General features: G+C 37.9%; 2 protein-coding genes across 14 annotated transcripts in view; one reads left to right on the top strand and one right to left on the bottom strand.

The window, feature by feature from the left end:
* The window catches only part of zranb3 (zinc finger, RAN-binding domain containing 3), a 65482-nt gene extending 58712 nt beyond the window's left edge, over nt 1-6770 (bottom strand). The window contains exons 1-3 of one of the 3 annotated variants that reach the window (XM_084117987.1): nt 6730-6770; nt 6377-6491; nt 6057-6231 (exon numbers count right to left, since the gene is read on the bottom strand). In XM_084117987.1, coding sequence (XP_083974113.1) covers nt 6057-6230 — 174 coding nt within the window. In that variant the 5' untranslated portion in view covers nt 6231; nt 6377-6491; nt 6730-6770. Of the gene's footprint in view, nt 1-6056; nt 6232-6376; nt 6492-6729 lie in introns of those variants that run through there. The other 2 variants (XM_084117986.1, XM_084117988.1) reach the window with 2 other exon arrangements.
* A 771-nt stretch (nt 6771-7541) lies between these two features.
* Nucleotides 7542-22407, top strand: part of r3hdm1 (R3H domain containing 1) — a 39162-nt gene continuing 24296 nt past the window's right edge. For 5 of the 11 annotated variants that reach the window (XM_084116230.1, XM_084116229.1, XM_084116225.1 and 2 more), the window contains exons 1-4: nt 19060-19198; nt 20438-20645; nt 21447-21482; nt 22153-22239. In XM_084116230.1, the coding sequence (XP_083972356.1) occupies nt 20469-20645; nt 21447-21482; nt 22153-22239 (300 nt within the window). In that variant the 5' untranslated portion in view covers nt 19060-19198; nt 20438-20468. Of the gene's footprint in view, nt 7677-14168; nt 14307-19017; nt 19199-20437; nt 20646-21446; nt 21483-22152; nt 22240-22407 lie in introns of those variants that run through there. The other 6 variants (XM_084116228.1, XM_084116224.1, XM_084116231.1 and 3 more) reach the window with 6 other exon arrangements.

The raw sequence follows: 22407 nt of genomic DNA, 5'->3' as shown, positions 1-22407 counted from the left end.
TTAAAAAAAAAGAAAATCCACAATATTACTCTTTTACTGTATTTTTGATCAAATAAATGCAGCCTTGGTGAGAGACTTAAACATTAATAATACACTTTACTTTCCATAGACCTCTTTGACTTTTGATTGTCAAAAATACATTTTATACAAAATTGTATTAAAAATGCAAGAGAATTAAAAGTAAAACTGAAAACAACACAGCGATAATCATTTTATCCAATATTAGATTGCAAAACAACTTTGCATAAATATAATTTCACAAATAATAACGTGTTTGTATTTGTTGTATTCTAATAACCATTTTGTTATTGCCAAAGTGCACAAATAAGAATTAAAAATCGGTTGCAACCCATCAAAGAATCCTGAAAATCACAAAAAAGCAATATTGGTAAATATTTTCTATTGTTTGAAAAGTCTACATTACATAATGTTTAACACTGCATTGTAGTCACATTACTTCATTCAGATATTTTAAATTCATTTAATTTTGTATTTTTTGTATGTAAAAAAAATAAGGAAGGTCAAGTTGAGCGAGTTGCATCATGGGATATGGTACTCACACCGTTTTCAGATCATCAAGCCATCTAATATTAAACAAAGAGAATTAAAGTGAAGAAAATGATATTTATTTATTGAAGAGAGTTATCTATCAGCAGCTGGCACTGTGCGAAACCGTACCTGTCTAGTTAAAGAGGAAATTAGTGTCGGCCCACTGAATACAGTCAGACTTGATTACAGTCAATAAAAGCTTGTTTATTCTGCAGCCAGATGCACCAGACCCCTTAAAGGAAGAAAACACTTAGAATAATACCCTTACAATTATTAACGGTTTTCTTAACTTAAGGATCAGCAACAAACACATTACGCCAAATCCGTCAGTGTGGAAAGTGGGAAATTGTGTTTGAGTGTTTTCTAGATCTGTTTGTTCAATAATACATTCAATAAAAGATGCATTATTTATGAGAGCTAAAAGAAAACAAAACATCTGCCTGTTTGTGGATGTAAAAATAGGTTTTGGTTATCGACAAGTGCATAAAATGTTTTTTTTCAAAAATGGCACAATATAATTCTTATCAGCTTTGCTCATAGATATAATAGTCATCAGTTAATGAATATATAATTTATTATATGTAAGGGATGTAAGAATAAAATATATATTTTTTATTAAAAAATTTATATTTATTCGTTCGTTTAATAATATGTTGTAACGTTCATTTTTGTTTCTGTTTCATTTTCCTGAGGTACGTCCCAATTCGTGTACTTATGCACTGTTCTATGACATTTTTAAGTATAGATAGTGCGAGTAGTGGGTTCACACTGAAAATTCCCAAAATAAAAAGTGCACTTTAAAAACTCGGATGGATGCACTAAATTAACAAAGTGAGGAATGTTGGACAATTCAAACACTCAAATCGACTATTACATACTATTACATGTAAATTACATAGCGGGTGGGAGGGGCTATCAGATTCCAATGTTGAATAAAAAAATAACCGTATAAAATTCACACACTACACATATGAGTACATAGAGTATGTGCATAGTGTACTGCATAGTGTGTCATTTGGGACAAAACTCTCGACTTTTAGTTTGTAACTCTTTGTTTCCTGTTTCCTTGGTTTCTAGAAAGTTCTCATTTGTTGTCATGGCAACTCATTGAATGATTGATTTGTTTCACCTGTTCCTTGCTTAGCCTTTTGTTTCTCTGTATATTTAGCCCTCAGTTTCAGTTGATCTTGGACCGTTCTCGTCTTTGTTTACATTGATGTTTCAGCTGATTTTTATACTCCAGCGTTCTTACATTTACATTTTACATTTATTCATTTATTCATTTATACAAATGAGAACAATAGAAGTAGTTAAACTAACAATAGGACAACAATATGCTAGTGCTATGACCCTTCCCAGTTTAATCTAACGCAGTACATGTATTTTTATTTATTTTTATAAATAGATATAGAATAGAAGAGAAAGGGCCCTATTTTAACGATCTGAAACGCAAGTGTCAAAGCGCAAAGCGCAAGTAACTTTGTGGGCGGGTCTCGGCGCTGTTGCTATTTTCCCGGCGGGATAAATGGCTCTTGCGCCCGGCGCAAATCTAAAAGGGGTTGGTCTGAAGTAGCTTCATTATTCATAGGTGTGGTTTGGGCGTAACGTGAAATAAACCAATCAGAGCGTCATCTCACATTCCCTTTAAGAGCAGACGCGCTTTTTCCTTGGCGTATTGCTATTATAACGGCGGATTTGCCAGGCGCGCGCCAGGAGCGGTTCACAGCCGAGGAGAGCAACGCTCTCGTCACGGCCGTAAAAAAAAAAGAGAGAGAAGTGACATTGGGGATGGAGAAACACACCCAAATTAAACAGGCATATAATAATGTGGGTAAATGTGTAAGCTAGATGTATGCTTTTATAATAAATTGTCTATCTATCTATCTATCTATCTATCTATCGTTTGTAATAATATGATTTGCAAAAATGAAAACTGCTGCTTCTGTGTAGATTAGAGAATCAAAGTGTATGCGCGTTGTGCACGCTATACATTATGGTCAAGCATGCGCCCTTAAAATAGCATAATGAACAACGCGCGACGCGCCACTGACTTTAGACTAGGTTTTTTCTGGCCAGTGGCACAATTGTTTTATGGAACAGTAAAATAGCACCAGGGATTGTTTGCGCCGGGACACGCCTCCTTTTTTGCGCTGAACCGCCCAGGGAGCGCAAGTTCATTCCCTAGTTTAGCGACGTGCTTTTGTGGAGGGAAAAGCGCGCTTTGCGCGGGTGCAAAATAGGAATGAAACATGCGTCGGTGTACAAAGTCAATTGCGCTGGGTGCAAGATAGGGCCCAAAGTGTTAGTATTAATGGATCAAGTGCTGCCGAAAAATATGTGTCTTCAGCCGTTTCTTGAAAATAAAATATGATTATTTATGGAAGTTTAAAGAACAGCTGGCTGTTTAATTAAGTTAATAAATATTTTTATATTTAAAAAAAGTAAACAAATAAAACAAATAAACACTATTAAAACACAAATACATTTTTCATTTTTATATTTTCTGTTTTCAATGTAATTTTTGTTAAAACTTTTGTTATTCTGATGTGCGTTTTTGTCAGCTCTATTTGTTTTTCTAAAATATGTCTATATAGTTTTATAAATGTTTATCTCCATTTTAGTTAATACATCAAGTTAAACTAAATGAAAATGTTGCTTTGGAAACTAGCTGAAATAAAATAAGTTTAAGTTTCTTATATATATATATATATATATATATATATATATATATATATATATATATATATATATATATATATATAAAATAACAGTAAATGTTTACTTCATTTTGAAATAGAAAAAAAAATATTCTATGGGTTTAGTTAATTATTATAATCCGGTCAGTAATTGGCTATGTTTTGTTCTCTCCCTTAAATAAAGATATTGAACAAATTGAAAAAATAAATAAATCTCTAACTACATCCATCCCATCAGCCACTATGACTCCTTTGGGATTCTGACATATCCGTCCCGCTGAATGTCTGCCTAATTAAGTGACTGACCCTGTCTGCACCAAACAGAACTCTGTGTGTCCTGCCATCGATCCGGGACCCCTCGGCAGCGTCGACTAACTGACCCTGTCTGACCCAGAACATTGACTGACAGAACTGGAGTAAATTAGATTCTCACCTGCTTAAATCAGGCACAGGTTAAGAGATAGAATGACAGACAGACATAGAGTGAAATATAAAGAGAGCTGTTCTGTTTCTAGATACCAGATGCAACAATACCAAGTTTATAAGAAACACAGGGGTACAAAAAGTATACGTACACTGATGAGCCAAAACATTATGACCATCTGCCTAATATGCTGTTGGTCCTCTGCGTGCTGCCAAAACAGCGCCTCCCGCCGAGGCATGGACTCTACAAGAGCCCTGAAGTTGTCCTGTGGTTTCTGGCACCAAGACGTTAGCAGAATATCCTTCAAGACGAAGTGGACCAAATTTGTTGGTCCAGCACATCCCAAAGATGCTCAATTGGATTGAGATCTGGGGAATTTGGAGGCCAGGGCAATATCTTGAACTCTTCATCAAGTTCCTCAAACCATTCTTGAACAATGGGTGCTTCTCAATACTCAAATTGATGCTTCCTTGTTTCCTCAAGCCTGTGACCCGAAAACCGATTGAACTCAGCCATCTTGAAGGACATCCCAATTCTCTAATTGCACCGCGAGGAGGCGAGGAATGAGGAGCGAGGAAGCTTCACACACAGGTGTATCCTTCCCTCGCATCCTAAGGGGGTGGAGCTGAGACACGGGGAAAGGAACCGTGGAAAGGAAACAAGGATGCACTAAGACATGAGAAGCACCCAATGTGTGCAGTGTGGCAAGGTGCATTATCCTGCTGAAAGAGGCCGCTTCCATCAGGGAACACCAATGTCATGAAGGGGTGTACCTGGTCTGCAACAACTTTAGGTAAGTGGCACGTGTCAAATTTACGTCCACATGAATGGCCAGACCCAGGGTTGCCCAAAGCATCACACTCCTTTCCACAGTGCATTCACTTCCCCAGGTAAACGGTGCACACATACATGGCTGTCCATGTGAAAAATAAAACGGGACTCAACGGACCAGTCAAATTCTTCCACATGTCCAGTCCTGATGCTCACGTGCCCATTGTAGGCGCTTTCGACACATTCTCCCCATAACCATTATTAAAACTGTGTGGCTTGTTCCACAGTAGGCCTTCTGTTGGCTCAGACTAATGAGCCTTGGGCGCCCAACACCCTGTTGCCGGTTTGTCCCTCCTGGGACACTGTTGGTATTCTCACCACTGCCGACCGGGATCAACCCACAAGTCTTGCTGTTTCAGAGATACTCTGACCCAGTTGCCTTGCCATAACAATTTTGCCCTTGTCAAAGTCGCTCAGATATTTATTCCTGCCCATTTCTCCTGCATTGTAGTGCACTGTTTGTTTACTATCTAATCTACCCAGACCTTAATATGTGGCCTTGTTAGGAGATGGTCAATAATATTTGCTGAACCTGTGACTGATCATGATGTTTTGGCTCATCAAATGTAAATGTTATATTAGTGGTTAAGATTTTGAGGACAAAACACCTAAAATATCCAATTACTAAGATAATAAAAACATTTATCCTTCTGCTTCCTGACTTTCAAAAGTTCTGATTTAATCTTGACCAAATAGTCTTTGCAGTAATGATATTGAAGCAATAGACCATCTTTTCATGTCCTATCATAAATACATTTGACAAGTAGGTTTTTGAGTGGATTAAAAAATGATTAATTAGTTTTTTTAGAAAGCAAACATATTATTTCAGTACTTAAGCATTGTAAAGTATATATTGATTCTTCCAGAATTCTTTGTTCATAAAGCCAATTTTAATTTTAACTGGAAAACTGGAATTAAATATTAGTTCATTAATATTTATGAAAAATAATAATGTGGCTAAATTATTGAGATATTCTAGGAATTACCTTTTTTTTTTAACTTGTTTTTATTATTATTATTTATTTTGATTTATTTAATTATTTGATGCGTGAAAATATTTACACTACAGGTCAAAATTCTGGAATAATTGCATTTTTAAAGGTTTTTTTATATGCATTTCTTAATCATAAACACAGTAAAAGCAGTAAGATTGTGAAATATTATTAAAATTTAAAATAACTGTTTTGAATATAGTTAAAAATGTACAAAATTTAAATAAATTCAGCCATGGTGAGCAGAAGAGCATTCTTGCAAAATCATTGAAAAATCGTAATTACTCCAAACTTTTGAACGCCAGTGCTCATGTACATGTTACATGAATGTATGTGTATATATATGTATGCGTTTGAGATTTGTCTTAACATTTCATTTATTTGTATCGAAAGATGTACATTTATGTTATACAAGTGCCACTCATTTCTAACGTGCAAGTTTATATCTTGTTTGGCTAATTTGTTGTATATTGATACAGGTTGGAATAAAGAAAAGAACAGAATTGGACATCAAGATGAAAAAATGTGTTATGAGCAAAAACAAAACAAAAGGCATAGATTCACATTTAACATAAAGTTAACTGACCGTCCATCCATTGATAGAGCAAAACAGACACCCTCTCTCTGGAAGGGCATCAGCTTTTCCTGCAGTTTCTGTGGAAGGAGTTGAAGTGCATCCTTGCCATGTAGGGAAACCCCCTCTGGACCTCTTTTGACTTCACTTCTCATTGTTTTCATTCTGTGTATATTACAAATACATGCAGATTTATACAATTAAATGAGATGCATTGTGGTTTGTAGATTACTAAATTACACACATTAAGAAAACAAAACAAATACATCATAATGTAATACTGCAGCATTACTTTTTCACACCGACTCACCATGAGACGATCATTTCGGAATTCCTACAGCCATGATTTGACATTTCGCGGCAATACAGTGAGTTGCGTCACAATACACGCTGTGCGTCATATCCGCGCGACGAGTGGCAATTTGCTGGAAATGAAAGTATATATATCTGTAGTCAAAATAATGTTATTTTTGTTTTGTTACTGAAAATATTTTGGCATATAAGACATTTTACTGCCAACTAACGCTTAATTGAGTGTGTCTGGCAACTTAAAATGTGTTTGTTTAAGAAGTTAAGGTGCCTCGATGTTCTACTATTTTTTTAAACAGTCAAAAGTGCATTTTTAATCAAATATAGTAAGTTTTAAGAGTAAATGTCACTCACTGAGTTTCTTTCACCCTTCTGTGGATCTTAGAAATGTAAACAAAACCTAGAGCGGAGAACCGTAGAAACAAAGCAGTACTTCCGGGACGTGAGTACTGATCACTGACTGGTTAATCTCGTGTCACGTGGCATAAAAATTCAAAAGAAAAAGTTTACACTTTCATTAAATTCAATAAGAAAAATAACATATTTACTATTATTAATGTCTAGTTTATGAATTATGACATATTGAAATATTATTCGCCTTTAGATTAAATTAAACAATTATATTACATTATTAAAGCGTTTATAATAAAGATAATATGAAAAACAAAAAGAAAGAAAAATATTCAAAATGTATTTGCTTAAATTATAATATTAAAGTGTTGGATGTATTAAGTAATTTCTTTACTTTCCATATTATTTGCATGTTATTTTTTATTTTAAAAACTATTGTTTTTGTTTTTTAATTAATGTGAAGTTCAATTAAATGTAAGCTCATACGTTGCTTTAAAGCTTAATATTTGTACTTATTAATTAAACAAATACACTGTATGATAATAATATATCTTAATTTGTTTTTCTATAATAATTAGACAAATTATTATTATTATTTTGTTTACAATATTTTTTATCAATCTTTGAATTCTCGCAAACCTTTACTACATCTCTTAAACTTAAAGTGGCTATAAACATATTGTAATTTTTTTACATAATAATTTCTAATTTATGATAAGAAATATAGATTTATTTCTCATTCAGTTGAATTCTTGAGCCACTCTGCGCCCTCTTTCGGTACACATCTGCTACTTCACCGACTTGAATTGTATTTTCCCTTCCAGGCGTTTGAATATTGTGTCTTCAATGCCGCTGACAGACCGACAGCTTTGACTTCAGCCTTTAGCAGCCATTAGACTCATTATTTCTCTTCATTCCTTCAAATATTTATTCGTCTATCTATCTTACAGGTAAGCCTCAAGCATATTACCACCCTTAACCCTTTATTATCACGATTTTTGGTGTTATTCCTGTGAATTTGAATGATCTGGAAAAGCTGTATGTGTGTTTAAACTCATTTAGCTTTACCATGTGTGCTAACACACCACAGTGTTTTAGTCTCATTTTAATGATTTCAAAGCAAATATCCGCCTCAGATGACTGACAATGTGTCGTTTTCGTGTCAAAGAGTGTTTTTTAAACTGCCTGTGTGTTTTGCTCCTCGTATAATTATTTGAAGTAAATGTGATAAATGATCTTGTGTATCAAGGGCCAAGGAGAGATCAGGCACATGAAGAGTAAATAAACATGCAGGTTTATAAATCACAGATATGGTCATGCTTTGATGTGCTTTATTATTATTATTTCATAATAAAGTAGTGCTGATATGTTTTTGTAGCTTTAGGGTTTAGTTTATGAAGCTCTAGGCTTCATTCATAAGGGCCTTTGCAGGTGATTAAACCACCAGGAGGAGATGTGTCAAGACAATAAGTGTTTTTGTTATTAATTTTTTATTTATTTTTTAAATTATGAAATGTTATTTTTTATGATTGACTCTTATCTAACCTCTTCATTTACACTGATTTTAGACTCCAATAGTTTTTTTTTTTTTTTTTTGTCTGTTCAGATTTCAAACATAGCAAACATTAATCTAAACATAACCCCCCCCCCCCCCCCCCCCCCCCCTGCACTTTTCTTGCATATTTTTCCCAAAATTGCTGTAGATATTTTTTTGTAGTGCACTCATCATGCTGGAAAAGGAAATTGGAGCATGTTGCATTGTGGGATACAGTATCCCGAACAGTGTGCTTAGTTGTGTATTTCATGTTTTTAGGCAAATGTAGTAGATGATCCTGGTATTCAGTGCATACAAAAAAATTGCTATTTGAAATGTTTTGATACCTAATTTTGATATTGGCTCTTCAATTTGAACACTTAAAAAAAAGACAAGCTAAACAGTATAGATTTAAATATAAATAAATTAGTACTAAATAAAGAGATACTAATTATTGGTATCGGGCGAAATTTCTAGATTGTTGCGTGCCATAATCTAGGGGTTGGTGTCACTTAGTAAATGGCCTACTTTGTCATATTAGGCGTCAAATCTAGTGAGCTCCCTATCTAGACAGCTTTTGTTTGGTGTCATAAGTAGTGAGCTGCTTTCCTAGACTACATTTTTGCACATTAACCCTAGATATCTGCTTACTTGCTTTTTTTTTATTTCATTTTTCAGTACTAAATTTTATTGAATAATTGTAAATATTTTTTTTGGAAAATGTGTCTGGTTTTGGGCTGCTTTCTCTCATCCACATTTGATCTGTTTTTACTTAATTAAATTATTATAATTTTTTTAATTATTTTTTTATAAACTTTGGCTTGAAATCATTGTTAGTTTGGTTAGTCACCCGATGCTTTTTGATCCTTGCAGATTCTGATTAGGGCTGGAAGATATTGGAAAAAACTGGCATTGCACAATTTTTTTTTCACAAATGTAAAATAACACTATAAGTCTCGACTGTATAAATTTAATTTAATTAATCATTGTTAAAGCTACAAAAGTGATTTTCTCTTTGTATTTTGTTATTTGATTAACATTAATGACATGGACATCATCCAATATAATGATACGCATCCGTTTTCTTTCTCAATTGTGTACGTTCTCGTAAGCCAAACTGTGTTTACGAGGATACACACCGAGACTGGTATTTTAACTTCGCATGTAAGTGTCCGTTCACGCTCAACTAGAGGTGGAAGAGAACAGAATTCGGTGTTCACGTAATGTTACAAAATGAGTTCTCTTTCTTGCGCTCAATTTGGCTTAAAATCACTTAAATGTTTAAACTGCCAGAACCTAAAACCAATGCAAATAATATTTCACTCTATGATGGTTAAACTTGCATTTACTTTCAAACTTTCATTTCACTTTCAGATCGTCTTGACATCGCACATCCAGTGATGTGACATATAGCGGATGCGCACATCGCAATATCGATGCTAAAACAATTTACCTAATTCAGATCAATTACAGTGACAACTCAAGGTCACATCAGTGATATCACAGATATTATAATCTGCAGCATTTTGCATTTCAAATCCAGATCTTTGACCATATTCCAGCAGCCAAACAATATAACCTGTATCTGGTACATGAACTTAATTTTTCTTGTAAAGCGCTGACATGATGCATAGTCTTGCGCTGGGGTTCTTTTTGACCTTGCGATTGTTCAGCTGTTATTTTATTTATATATATTTTTAAACACTCATGCGGTGTATTGTTAGGCGTCCTGGTTTCCTGTGCCGCCGGCCTGTTTCTGTCACGCCGAATATTAATGTTCGTGCACGAGAGGCGCTGCGGTAAGGAATGATCCACGAGCTCCTGTTCGTACAAGCTCATCTGCATCACCACAGGAGAATTCTCACCTGCGCGCCCCTCGCCCCCCTTTCACCTGAGCATCACTTCATTCTGCAGCACTGCATTCATTATAGACAATGAGATGACTTTTATTTAATGACTTTATATCTAGTAGCTGCTTGGTGGACTGCCATTTGGGTTAAGAAATTAAACTAGTGCTGTGAAATGCAGTTGAACTGGTGTCCAAAGGAAATCAATATCAATTTGTTCAATTTTTCTGTCATTGTGAACATTACCCGTTCACCATATGTGCCCTGTTCACCCATTAAGTTCTGTCATTAAGCCGGCCATTTGTGTTGAGGAGTATCCAGTGTATCCTTACTTTTTACATACAGTGATATGTAGTTGAATTGGTGTCCAAAAGACGCCATAATCCCTTTGATAAGTTTTTAGCTAAATATTAGTAATAGTTTTGAATGCTACCTTTTCACCCTGTGTGCCCTGTTCACCCAAAAAGTAGTGTGAATGTAGAGCCAGACTTTAATGAGAGTACAGTCATATACAATTAAATTGTGTCCAGAAGAGTTAAAAAATACATAGATAATATAATAAATAGAATTGTATCTGTTATACCTGTGCATCTTGTCCACTCAAAAAGTACTTTGAATCTTTCTGCCAATTTTTTTTGTGTGTGTGTGTGTGGAGTGAACAGTTATATACAGTTGAATTGTTCCAGATTAGGCCATACTCACCAGGTTTTTAGCAAATGCCAGTTATTGTTTTGAATGTTACCTTTTCACCCTGTAAACCCAAAAAGTAGTGTGAACGCAGAGCCAGACTTTGTTAATGAGAGTACAGTGATATAAAGTTGAATTGGTGCCCAAAAGAGGCTATAACCACCTTGTTAATGAGAGCAGAGTGTTTTATATAGTTCAATTGATGCCCGAAATAGGCCCAAATCAACTTGATACGATTTTTGGCGAAATATTAGTTTTTACCCGTTCACCCTCTGCACCCTGTTCACCCAATAAGTAATGTGACTCTAGAGCAGGACCACTTTGTTATGTTTTTCGGGTAAGATTTCTTATCGCCTTGAGAGGGTCTTGCATCCAGATTTCCACAAAACTCTCGCCGACTCATTTTTCTCTGAAGCATCCCGGTCTCAGAGCTGTCCAGAGGTGTCAACTAGACCAGAGAAATGACCGTTGTGACTGGTCACCTTTAAATGTCAACACGTTTTCTCATTCTGTTCTTACATGGCTGGAAAAGCCAGCGGACAGCAGACCTTCTCTCTTCCCTACGTATTAACGAGAATAATGGCTAGTTTGGTGAATTATGGCGCTGTGGTATTTTGGGGTGCTACAGAGTTATTGACCTGTTCTATCTTTCGGTAATCAGTGTGGAGCTGGACATTTCTCCCTAATGAGATTATATCCGATACAAATTACTACTGTGCTACCTCTCGCTGTCTCCGCTGCTTCAGTAATCCATATCTTTTTCATTTATTCTTGTGGTTTTGCATAGGTAATGTTTTTTTGTTTTTTTGGTCAAGATAGCCCAGAAGTACAACACTAACTGCCCCTGCCCCCAACATGCTTATTAGAAGGTGTCTGCAAATCCCGACCCTTATCCTGAGGCTATTCCCACCGTTCTTGCAGACACCGTCAGGGGGAAAGCAGAATAAACGCGGCTGTCACATTTCCTCCGCAGGCTAACGGCATCTTGGGCTACAATTAGCCAGCAGTGCCAGTCCTCCCCCCTCTGGTCTTTTGTTATGCAAATGAGAGGCATGTAATGCGGCGTTTAGCTGGAATTTTTGCAGATTTTCTCTTTCACTGAAAGGAGACGCTTGGTGAATGGGGAGTTTTACTTTAACTTGACTGGCTTTGTGCAACTGTCAGTTCGACTTTTATTCCTTTTTTTTACACGCGAAAACGGCGGTACTTGTTGTCACAGTCAGTCACCATCATGTCAAGATTATGATTGTTTGTTAATTTGTAGTGTTGTCTGGATATATTGTTTTGTCTGGAAGCATGTTTGGTTTGAATTGTCTTAGTAGACTGCATCAAGCCTAGTGAGCTACCTACCTTGATGACATTCTGGGCATCGAACATGTTGTCCTTCCTTTCTAGACAGAGTTTTTAATCATTAAACAAGAAAGCCGACTACCTTGGCGGATTTTTTGCCAGCATGCTTTGTCAACTCCCTACCTAGACAGCATTTTTAGACCTCAAACCTAGTGAGCTGCCTAGCTAGACAACATTTCTGGCATTAACCCCAGTGAGCCAAGACATATACTTTGTAAACTGCCTAAGTAGACTAAAATTTGGGCATAGAATCCTAGTTACATTTTGGGGGGGTAAAACCTCCTGACCTCCCCATCTAGACAGCATTTTTGAGTGTCAAACCTTGTAAATTGCCTACCTAGACAGTGTTTATGGACATTTTACCTAGTTATCTCCTTATCTAGACAGCATTTTTGGTGATCAAACCTAGTGAACTCCCAATCCAGACAGCAGTTTTGGCCATCAAAGCTAGTGAGCCCCCTACATAAATGGCATTTATGAGCATTTTACCTGGTTATCTCCCTATCCTGACAACATTTTTGGGGATCAAACCTAGTTATCTCCCAATCTAGACAACATTTTTGGGGATCAAACCTAGTGAGCTCCCAATCTAGACAGCATTTTTGGCCATCAAAGCTAGTGAGCCCCCTACATAAATGGCATTTATGAGCATTTTACCTAGTTATCTCCCTATCTAGACAACATTTTTGGGGATCAAACCTAGTGAGTTCCCAATCGAGACAGCATTTTTGAGTGTCAAACCTTGTAAATTGCCTACCTAGACAGAGTTTATTGGCATTTTACCTAGTTATCTCCTTATCTAGACAGCATTTTTGGTGATCAAACCTAGTGAACTCCCAATCCAGACAGCATTTTTGGCCATCAAAGCTAGTGAGCCCCCTACATAAATGGCATTTATGAGCATTTTAACTAGTTATCTCCCTATCTGGACAGCATTTTTGGGGATCAAGCCTAGTGAGCTCCCAATCTAGACAACATTTTTGCCCATCAAACTTATTGAACTCACAATCTAGACAGCATTTTTGGCCATCACAGCTACTGAGCCCCCTACATAAATGACATTTATGGGCATTTTACCTAGTTAGCTCCCTATCTAGACAGTATTTTTGGGCATAAAAGCTAATGAGCCACAACCCATACATAATTTATGGGCATTTTACCTGGTTACCTCCCTATCTAGACAGCATTTTTGGACATCAAACCTAGCGTGCTCCCTGTCTAGATAGCAATTTTGGTGTCATCCCCAATAAGCTGCCTACAGAATGAAATTTGGGCGTCAAACCTAAGACAGCATGTTTGGGCATAGACAGCATTTTATTAGTTTTGTCTGGAAATTGTTTAGTCTGAAAGCTTGTTTGTTTGACTGTAGTTAACCTTTCGTTCATATTCAAAGCCTTTTTTTTTTTTTACCTGCCCTTTGCTTTTGGGGCGACTTTTCAACAGTAACACGTAACTCATTTTCCGTGACCCACTTTTCTCAATGACCTCACATCCCTGCGTCAGTCAGCAATGAAAGGGCGCTTGCTTGTTAAACAGGGGCGTCTACCTAACCACCCTCTGCCTCTACCTAACCATCAGGTATTATTTTTTTCCGCAAAAATGTGCACGGAAATGTGGAGATTTGAGGCACAAGGGGACATCACTTTAAGTAGGGCGTGTGTGCGACTGCGGCACTGAGTTCGATGGGTAGCTTACATGCACCCTTTGCAACCGAATAAGGTGGATTTGCAGTGCTGGCGTGCTCCTACCCTGACAGACTGTCCCACAGTGGCACTTCGCCACAGTTGGTCGTGTGTGTGTGTGTGTGTCTTCGCCGTCTGCCTCTCTCTCCGGTCCACAGGGGCCATCTGATTGGCTCTCGAGGGTGGAGCCCTGCTTAGCACTGACATACTGCACCCAGCCCTCAGGGCGTTCTGATTGGCCAGGGGAGGGGTGACATCACAAAGGCCAGCTGTTGATTTGGCGGAGAGTGAGTGTGTGTGAGAGAGAGAGAGGAGAATCAGGAAGGATTGCGGCAGCGATGACTTTGGGCAGGTACGCGAACGCTCCACGCTCAGACGGAGGAGAGCAGAGCTGCACTGAGCGCGCTCCGTTTGATGCCACTCGGTCTGCTATGGAAACTAATGATGTGAGCCGAGCAGCGGATCATGAACGACAGGCAGGTGTGTGTGTGAAGTCTTGAACGTTTTGATTTGCATGCTGGTGTTTTTTTTGTGTTTTTTGCTCATTTTAATTGAGGTGAACGTAAAAATAAATGCGTAAAGTTACGTGAAATTCCCCATGTTTATTTTTTACAATGAAACACTTTAAACGGGTAACATTTGAGCTTGGTCTTCAAATAAATATTTGCAAAAGTGATAAAATAATCTGAATTAGTTTTTAGTGCTAATTCCACATTAATTCTAAACCTTGGTTAAATTCATTTTGACTAAATTTGCATGTCAGCAAATTGCAGTCTCTGCTCGTGTGTGTGTATGTGTGCGCGCGCACTTTGTAATGACATTCTTGTAATTGCTCTATTTTATAATTTAAAAAAGAGCCCGAGGCGGCTATCAGCGGAAAGCTGGGTGTTTGTGTCGGTGTAAATTACAGCCGAAGGCAGCCCGGCTAATATCGTTAATGTGGCGAATCGTGTAAATGAACTGATGAGGAGAGGAGAGGAGAAGAGAGGAGAAGAATAGCTCGACTGTGACAGCGGCCACACACTGAGAACACGGATTGTGATGGGAGGAGGAAAAAAGAGGGAAAACCATTAGCAACGCTTTTATCCAGAAATATGGGCCATTTGCATATTAGTCTAAAACAGGGGTGAAGTGAAATATGTGTAGCCTGGAGCCCGGCACGGTGGTGCGCTTCTTTTGTCAGGAGGGTAAGTGCTCGTTGCTTCCTGAAATATGGTGATTAATAATTGATAATGGGAAATTACGGATGGGCTTTATTGTCTCGGACAACAAGGTTAAAGCGAGATGATGTTGCATGCATTTTTGTGAAAAGTTGTGGTTGTGTTTGTCTTTTTTTGCCTTTGTTTTTTTTGTGTGTGGTTTATGAGACAAAATGGAAAAACAAGTATTTGTTTGTGGGCTGATGTTTTAGTTTCGTCTGAATAAAGTCTGTGTGTCCGTCCCAGATTTAGTGACGTTATGACGGTCTCAAAACCCAGTAAACTACCTTTGAAGCATTTTTGGGCATCGTACTTAGTGAGCTTCCTACTTAGATGCCAACAAAGCTTATTAACTCTTTGCCTAGATGGCATTTTTGCATCACAATTAGTGCAGTTGCTTCTTAGACAGCATTTTTGGGCATAAAACCTTGTGAACTGCCTACTTCCACTGCATTTTTGGGCATCAAACGCTTATTAACTGTTTGCCTAGACAGCATTTGTGGGCATCATACTTTGACCATCATTTTTTTTTTCTGCTAAATACATAAATGTAAATGTAAACCCTTATTATACGCCTACCCAGACAGCATGTCTGGCCATCAAATCTAGTGAGCTGGTTTCCTAGATGCATTATACCAATTGAGCCACCGACCAAGACGGCATTTTCAGGCATCAAAAGCTTATTAACTGTTTGCCTAGACAGCAATTGCGTGCATCATACTTAGTGCACTTCCTTCCTAGAGAGCGTTTTTTGTCATTATCCCTTGCGAGCTGGCTTTCTAGATGCATTTAGAGCCTTATACCTTTTGTGCTGCCTAAGTAGCGGTTTTGAGCATCATTTTCATCTGCTAATGCATAAATGTGAATGTAAAACCTTATTATACACCTACACAGATCGCATTTTTGGCCATCAAATCTAGTGAGCTGGATGCATTTTAGGTAGTTATACCTATTGAGTCGCCTACCTAGACTGCATTTGCAAGCATCAAAAGCTTTTATGCCTAGACAGCAATTGTGGGCATCATACTTAGTGCACTACCTTCCTAAACAGCAGTTTTGGGCATTGTATCAAGTGAGCTTCCTTCCTACACAACATGTTTTTGCATCAAACCAAGTTAGCGAGCTGTCTACCTAGATGGCCTTACTTACCTAGACAACATTGTTGTGCACTACCTTTCTAGACAGCCATTTTGGGAATTGTACCCCTACTAAATGGCGATTCGGGGCATGAGATCTAGTTAGCCGCCTTTCTAGAAATCTTACCTTCGACAACAGTACCAAGAGAGCTGCCTAACACGACAACATTTTTGAGCATTTTATATTGAAAATTATGTAAGGTGCCTATCTAGACTATTTTTGTATTTTACCTTTTGAGACCGTGACTGTTTTTTGAGGGGGCTTTGTACCTAGTGAGCTGCCTAGCTAGAAAGCATTTATGGGCAATCTTATATATCGTATCCAGTACACTACCTATCTAGACAACATTTATAGTCATCATACTTAGCATACTTTTTTTGGGCAACATACGTTATTCTTGAGCATCACTCGACTGGAAACACACCAATTATACCCAAAAATGCTGTCTAGGTAGTCAGCTGTGTAGTTTTTGAGAGACAGCCGGTGTATTTGTGTGTTTCTGCTGTGGTTGATTTTTCTCTTTGTTTTTTTTTTTTTAATCCTCCAGTGTCAAACTCGGACATCTGTACTGTCAAGTTTGTGAAAATATGCAGCCGCCGAGATCCGCGGGGAGTCTTTTCTCTCTAGTGATGCTCGGAAGAACTTATTGAATATGGAGCGAAAACAGTTGTGCGTGCAGGAGGGGAGAGTAGTTGCGGTGGAGGGCGTATTTTGAAATGCAGATTCTGATTTTTCACTTCACCTCGACATAAACGCTGTGTTCGGAGGAAAAGATACGGCAGCGCTGAGATTAGCCTGCAGCAAGAGAGATGCTTGTATATTTATGAACAGCACTCGTGTAATTCCTGCCAACAGTAGGTGTTTCAATCCATGTGTGGGAGGAAAAGCGCCTCTCATAAGTCATAATTGTCCTTGAAAGCGTCAGTTGGTGCGCAATTGTGCCGCCCTTTGTCCCTGCGCCCCAGATTGGTCTGTTCTGAGCCCAGAGAAGATCAAGAGACACATTATCCACTCCTGCTTCCTGCGGTGATGTGGGATCATGCCAGTGACCTGTGCGCAAACACTCACAAAAAAGTCATGGCATGGTCTCGGATAATTCTGAGGGACCGTCTGGCTGTTGTCTTGAGTGTGGTCAAACCCACCTGTTCTTGTCATTGCCGCCACCTGCGCTACTGTCAAATCGCGCGTGATGCTAATCGCTTGAATTTTGAGCAGTGTGTGTTTCGTGGTATGACGGTTCTGGTAACTTGAATCTCTAGCAGGACTTGTACAGTGTATTTGGTCTCAGTTGGCGTACTTTGCGTGATGACTGAGGCAGGTCAGGCCCGTTTGACCTCGAGATATATGGTGGGTCACAACTTGGCACAGGTTTCTTGATTGGCGGTGGCAGGATAGGCGAGGGCGGGGGCGGAGGTGGAGGCTGGGTGTTTTTGGATCATTAATGCCCAGGCGAACACTGGCACTTATGTTCAGTTCATTCAGACTCAAGCTTGAATGAATGAATCCTACTGTTGGGAAGGCGTTATTTTAACGTCATAGGATTATTATGAAACAACTTATTAATATTCATTATTTTCTTGACTTGTCAGAACACCAAGTAATTTGAATGAACTAAACATTCATTAGTATCATTGGTATTTGGTCATCTGTATTGAGTTGGCACCAGGGTTGTTGTCGAAATAAAGATGAAATAAAGAAAAAAACACTAGTGATCGTTCACCCAAAATACATTTTTGGGTGAATTATCCCTTTAAGTTTTGTTAACGGAACCTATAGAAAGGTTACGTAACACTGTGACCTATTAAATATTCATATATTTCTTGACTTATCGACTGTGATGTTACCTTTTTACAGTATTATCATGATTTTTTATGATAATCATTCATAATATTTTTTTTCTTTCTTGCGTTAGTGTTGCTTGGATACTACCGATGCTAATCGTTCATCATAGTTGTGCTAAAACGTTTTTTTTTTTTTTTGAGCTGATACTACTAAAGATTTGTCATAGCAGGATTTGCGATTACTCCAGTCAAATTAAGTTGGTATTATCAAAACTAATTGTTTGTCATAGTAGGATTCGTAATTTCACCACTTGTGTTGAGTTTGTAGTACTGATCATTTCGGCAGTCATATTGTTCGTAATAGTAGGAGTTTTAATTTCGCAACTCTTGTTGAGTTGATACCAATGGTAATTGTTTGTGACACTAGGATTTGTAATACATTTGGTTTGTTTTTAAATACTTATTCGCCTTGACAAGTACTGTACCAAATGTCTCTTGCTTTTTCTTATTATAAGTCTCTTTCTTTTTGACTAGCAAGATAAAAATTTCTCAGTTCGAAGATGAATAGGGCTTTTCTCAAGTTAATTTATGTAAATCTGTTAATTAAAGTGATTGCACTACATAGGAAGTTTAAAGACGAAACATCACAAGACCTATGCGTGAGCTATATTGACTTTGAGTGAAAAAAACCTACTATTTTTATACTCCAATCAACAGACTATACTTTTAAATTGAGTATTTATGCCGTATTTATCAGCTTAGTATTCCTTATAGCTGGTTGAAATGCTTAAAATGCGTATAAGGTTCAGCATTAAACGTGACTTCCTCTCAGTGTATTTTAATGTCCCTGTTTCTCTGCGGCACAGACTGTTCTCCATATTCATGTCACCACCCTGACACTTCTTTAAAAGCGCTGCAGTGCTTCTGCTCCCGAAAGACCTTTTAGACTTTCCATCAAACAACCCTCACACAAGTTTAGTTCTCCCTCACCGATGCTACTGTATCCATGCGTCCCTGACCTCTTGACCTCACTGTATTCGACCCCCCTGACCTCTGTCCTTGTGTGTGTGACAGGTGTCCGAGGGTGATGCGGAGCGTGAGCCGTGGCTTGGCGACCCGACCCAAGCGCTGGTGACGGGGGTCATGGGACTGCTGCTGCCCCCTGTCCGTCTCTCAGTCCGCCCCTCTGCCTCCGGAGGCCCCAGGGTCCTACGCTCCCTAAGGTTCCTGCCCAGTCCTGAAAACAGCACAGCCGGTAAACACCAACATTCGTACTGATGTCGTTTGTGCGAAAACGTTTACGTTTAAATAAAATACCAAAATGTTTTTAGTTCATGATAATTTGTTAAAATATTACATTTGACGCAAATGGTGGATAGAAGTACCCAGTTCTCTTTCACGTACCTAGATTTCAATAGTTATGTAACTCGCGGAACTCATAGTTACAGACTACGTAAATGAATCTTTTTTTCGACAAAAACTTCGATGAATTCCTTGGAATTTACTGCGTCATTTTAATTTGCGTCAAATTAGTTATGGCAGCTAACTTAGCGAAATTTGACGATTCTCAATATTGATATCCAAAAACTGTAAAGGCATTAACGTTTGCGCAAATATTTACAATCTAAACAACTATAATTAAAACGTAGACTTCAAAGAATTAACATACAGTACTTTTTTCTTGCGTTTCTTTTCCGACTAGCCTGCACTGCTTGTTTTTTTGACGCAAGCTTTTCTAACAAATTAGATATACGAATCGTTCAAAGTAAAAGGTTTGGAACGTGAATGTTAATTAGTTTACGTGATTGCTCAATTCCAGTTATAATGTCAGCAGGTAATTAATATTCATGAGCTAATCTTTTGCCGTATGCCGAAATTACGAATCCTACTATGGTAAAGTTTTTATGAATTCCTCATGCATATATTAATTTGTTTGTGACTGCGTGTTCCATAAAGCATGACATTAATTAAACTTATGATTAATCATTTTTATGAACTAATCCTTTTAGTTTAGTACCGAATACAGAAAAATTTGTTATGCCATTGAGTGTGCTTTAAGTTTGCAACCTCAATTTTATTCACATCAAATTAACTATAGGTGCAAATTTATCTATGAAAAAATACACTTATGATTTTTAATTTTGTATATTGACATTAGCCTGCAGGCTTAACTGATTGGATGAAAGGCATATGATTATAATTCGGCGCTAGTCAGCTGGCTAATTAACGTATACTACTATGGGAAATGAATATTAATTAGGATACATGACACATGCACATTCAAGGAAAGTTACGAAGCAGCTTCAGACATCATTAATATTCATGATGTGAGCCTTTCGCATTACAGAATTCGTAATTTCACCCAACCTGTGTTACACTTTTACAAATTTAACATCAGTTTGGTAGCAAAGAACCAGTAATTTTAACATCACAAGTAGAAATCAACATAATTACGCTGTCAACTAAATCACCAGTTTGTCTGTTTATCTCACAGGTGGTGATTTTCGGCCTTGCGTCTGAAGATAATGTCTGAATCTTCTCTGGACACCAGAAGTTGTGACGTTATGAAGGTTCTGGAGAGTGACGGGCCGCACATGGCCGAATCGCCCGCGATCCTCAACGACCCCCAACACACGCCCCAGAACAATGGCACACACGCCCAGGAGTGTGAGACAGACCAAAGTTCCTCGCATCAAACTCAGGTAAACTTGTGCATTATGCATAAACGGTGCATTATGGGTAACATAATCCAAAGCCAACAGAAAATGAGATTGTAGCCTCTTGCTAATGACTTATTATGGGATGTTAATGACCACTGAGCGGTATGCTGTTGCTGTGGTTTCCATTGTCTCTGCTTAAAGACAGAGATAAGACAACAAGATGAGTAGAATCAGCCAATCGAATCCAAGCTGGCGTGTGATTGGCTAATGCCAGTAAAGAGAGGAAGGACAGTTAATCTGCACCTGAAATCCTGCTGGTTTATCTGCAAACCCTCAGGGTGTGTGAGTGCGCGTGTGTGTGTGTATGTGTGTGACTTTGCCACCATCTGCTCTTGGTGCAATGAGAAAGGGCAGCGGCCAGGTGCATTGAAACACATGCTGATCTCAGCTCTATTCCTCTCTCATTGTTCATTTCTCTCTCCTTTCCCGCACAATTAGCTGCTTCACTGGTGCACACACTCCTTTATATTACCTGCAATAACATGCATAACTCAACTTTTTGACCTTCTGGATTTGCCATAAATTTCCAGGACTGGGCGATACATTGAATTATTTATTTATATATATATATATATATGTGTATATATATATATATATATATATATATATATATATATATATATATATATATATACACACACACACACACACACACACACACACACACACATATATATATATATATATAAATTCTAAGAATGTCATACGTTAACAAACAATTGTGTATTTTAAGTATTTAATAACATGATCCAAATGTCCTCCTTTTTTCCTTTTTAACAACAGCTCGGCCAATCAGCACAGAGTATTAAACGGTCCAAGGTACGGTATGATCACAGCATGAGTTGGTTCGCTTTTTTTGTTGCTTTTTTTTTTGATTGATTGGTTGGTTGTTTTGTTTGCCTGCGCTCTGTGTGCCTTGCGAGAAAAAGAGAGAGGGAGAGAGTTCGGCAGTGCATTGTGGGAATAAAAGCCCCTGCACGAGTCAGTAAAAAATAATAAATGTGCTTGGGGGGGATGCTGCGTTTAGCACTTTTGCAGCATGAACCAAAATGCCGGGGGTTTGTAAAACCCAAGCGCCTCCTCTGGAGATTTTCCCACCTAGTGTCGAATTCTGCTCTGCTCTTGATGTCGGTTTATCTCTGCATTTTGAACAGCCGCTGTTTTTATGATTTCGTTGAGTTTGTGCATTAAAACCGTGTTCTTTTTGGTTGATTTGACATTGCTTGCAAGAAATTGTCTCTTGTGTTTATTATTATTTCTAAAAAATATTACGTTGGAGATTTTCAGACTTTCAGGGGTTTCAGATGTGTTTATATAAGCGTTGGTTTTAATAAACATGCCTCTAATTAACACAGACCCCTCCCAGAGCTCTGAAAAGTCTCCTGAGACGTTGCAAAATGGTGCTTGTATATTTTTAGTCATGCGTTGTTGGACGTTTTTTTGCGAATGAGTGCCAGACGTTTTGGTAACCATGGTTACTCTCCTCCAGTCCAACGGCAAGCTAAAGTTAGTTCGCAGCTTGGCGGTGTGTGAGGAACCATCTCCACCTCCGCTCCGAGAACTGCCACAAGAACAGGTAAACGTGTGTGTGTGTTCTGAATAGCATACTCCTTACATTTTAGGTCATGTGACGAGTTTACTTAATAATTCACATACTATTTAAAATTAAAATAGCATGCCGTTCACACTACAAAGTATGAAGGCCCTTAGGGGACATTGTGATGGTAAAAAAAAGTGAGGAAAA

The sequence above is a fragment of the Abramis brama genome, assembly GCF_963993115.1.
Source record: "Abramis brama genome assembly, chromosome: 6".
Classification (NCBI taxonomy): domain Eukaryota; kingdom Metazoa; phylum Chordata; class Actinopteri; order Cypriniformes; family Leuciscidae; genus Abramis; species Abramis brama.
This window is presented reverse-complemented; position numbering and strand designations above follow the sequence as displayed.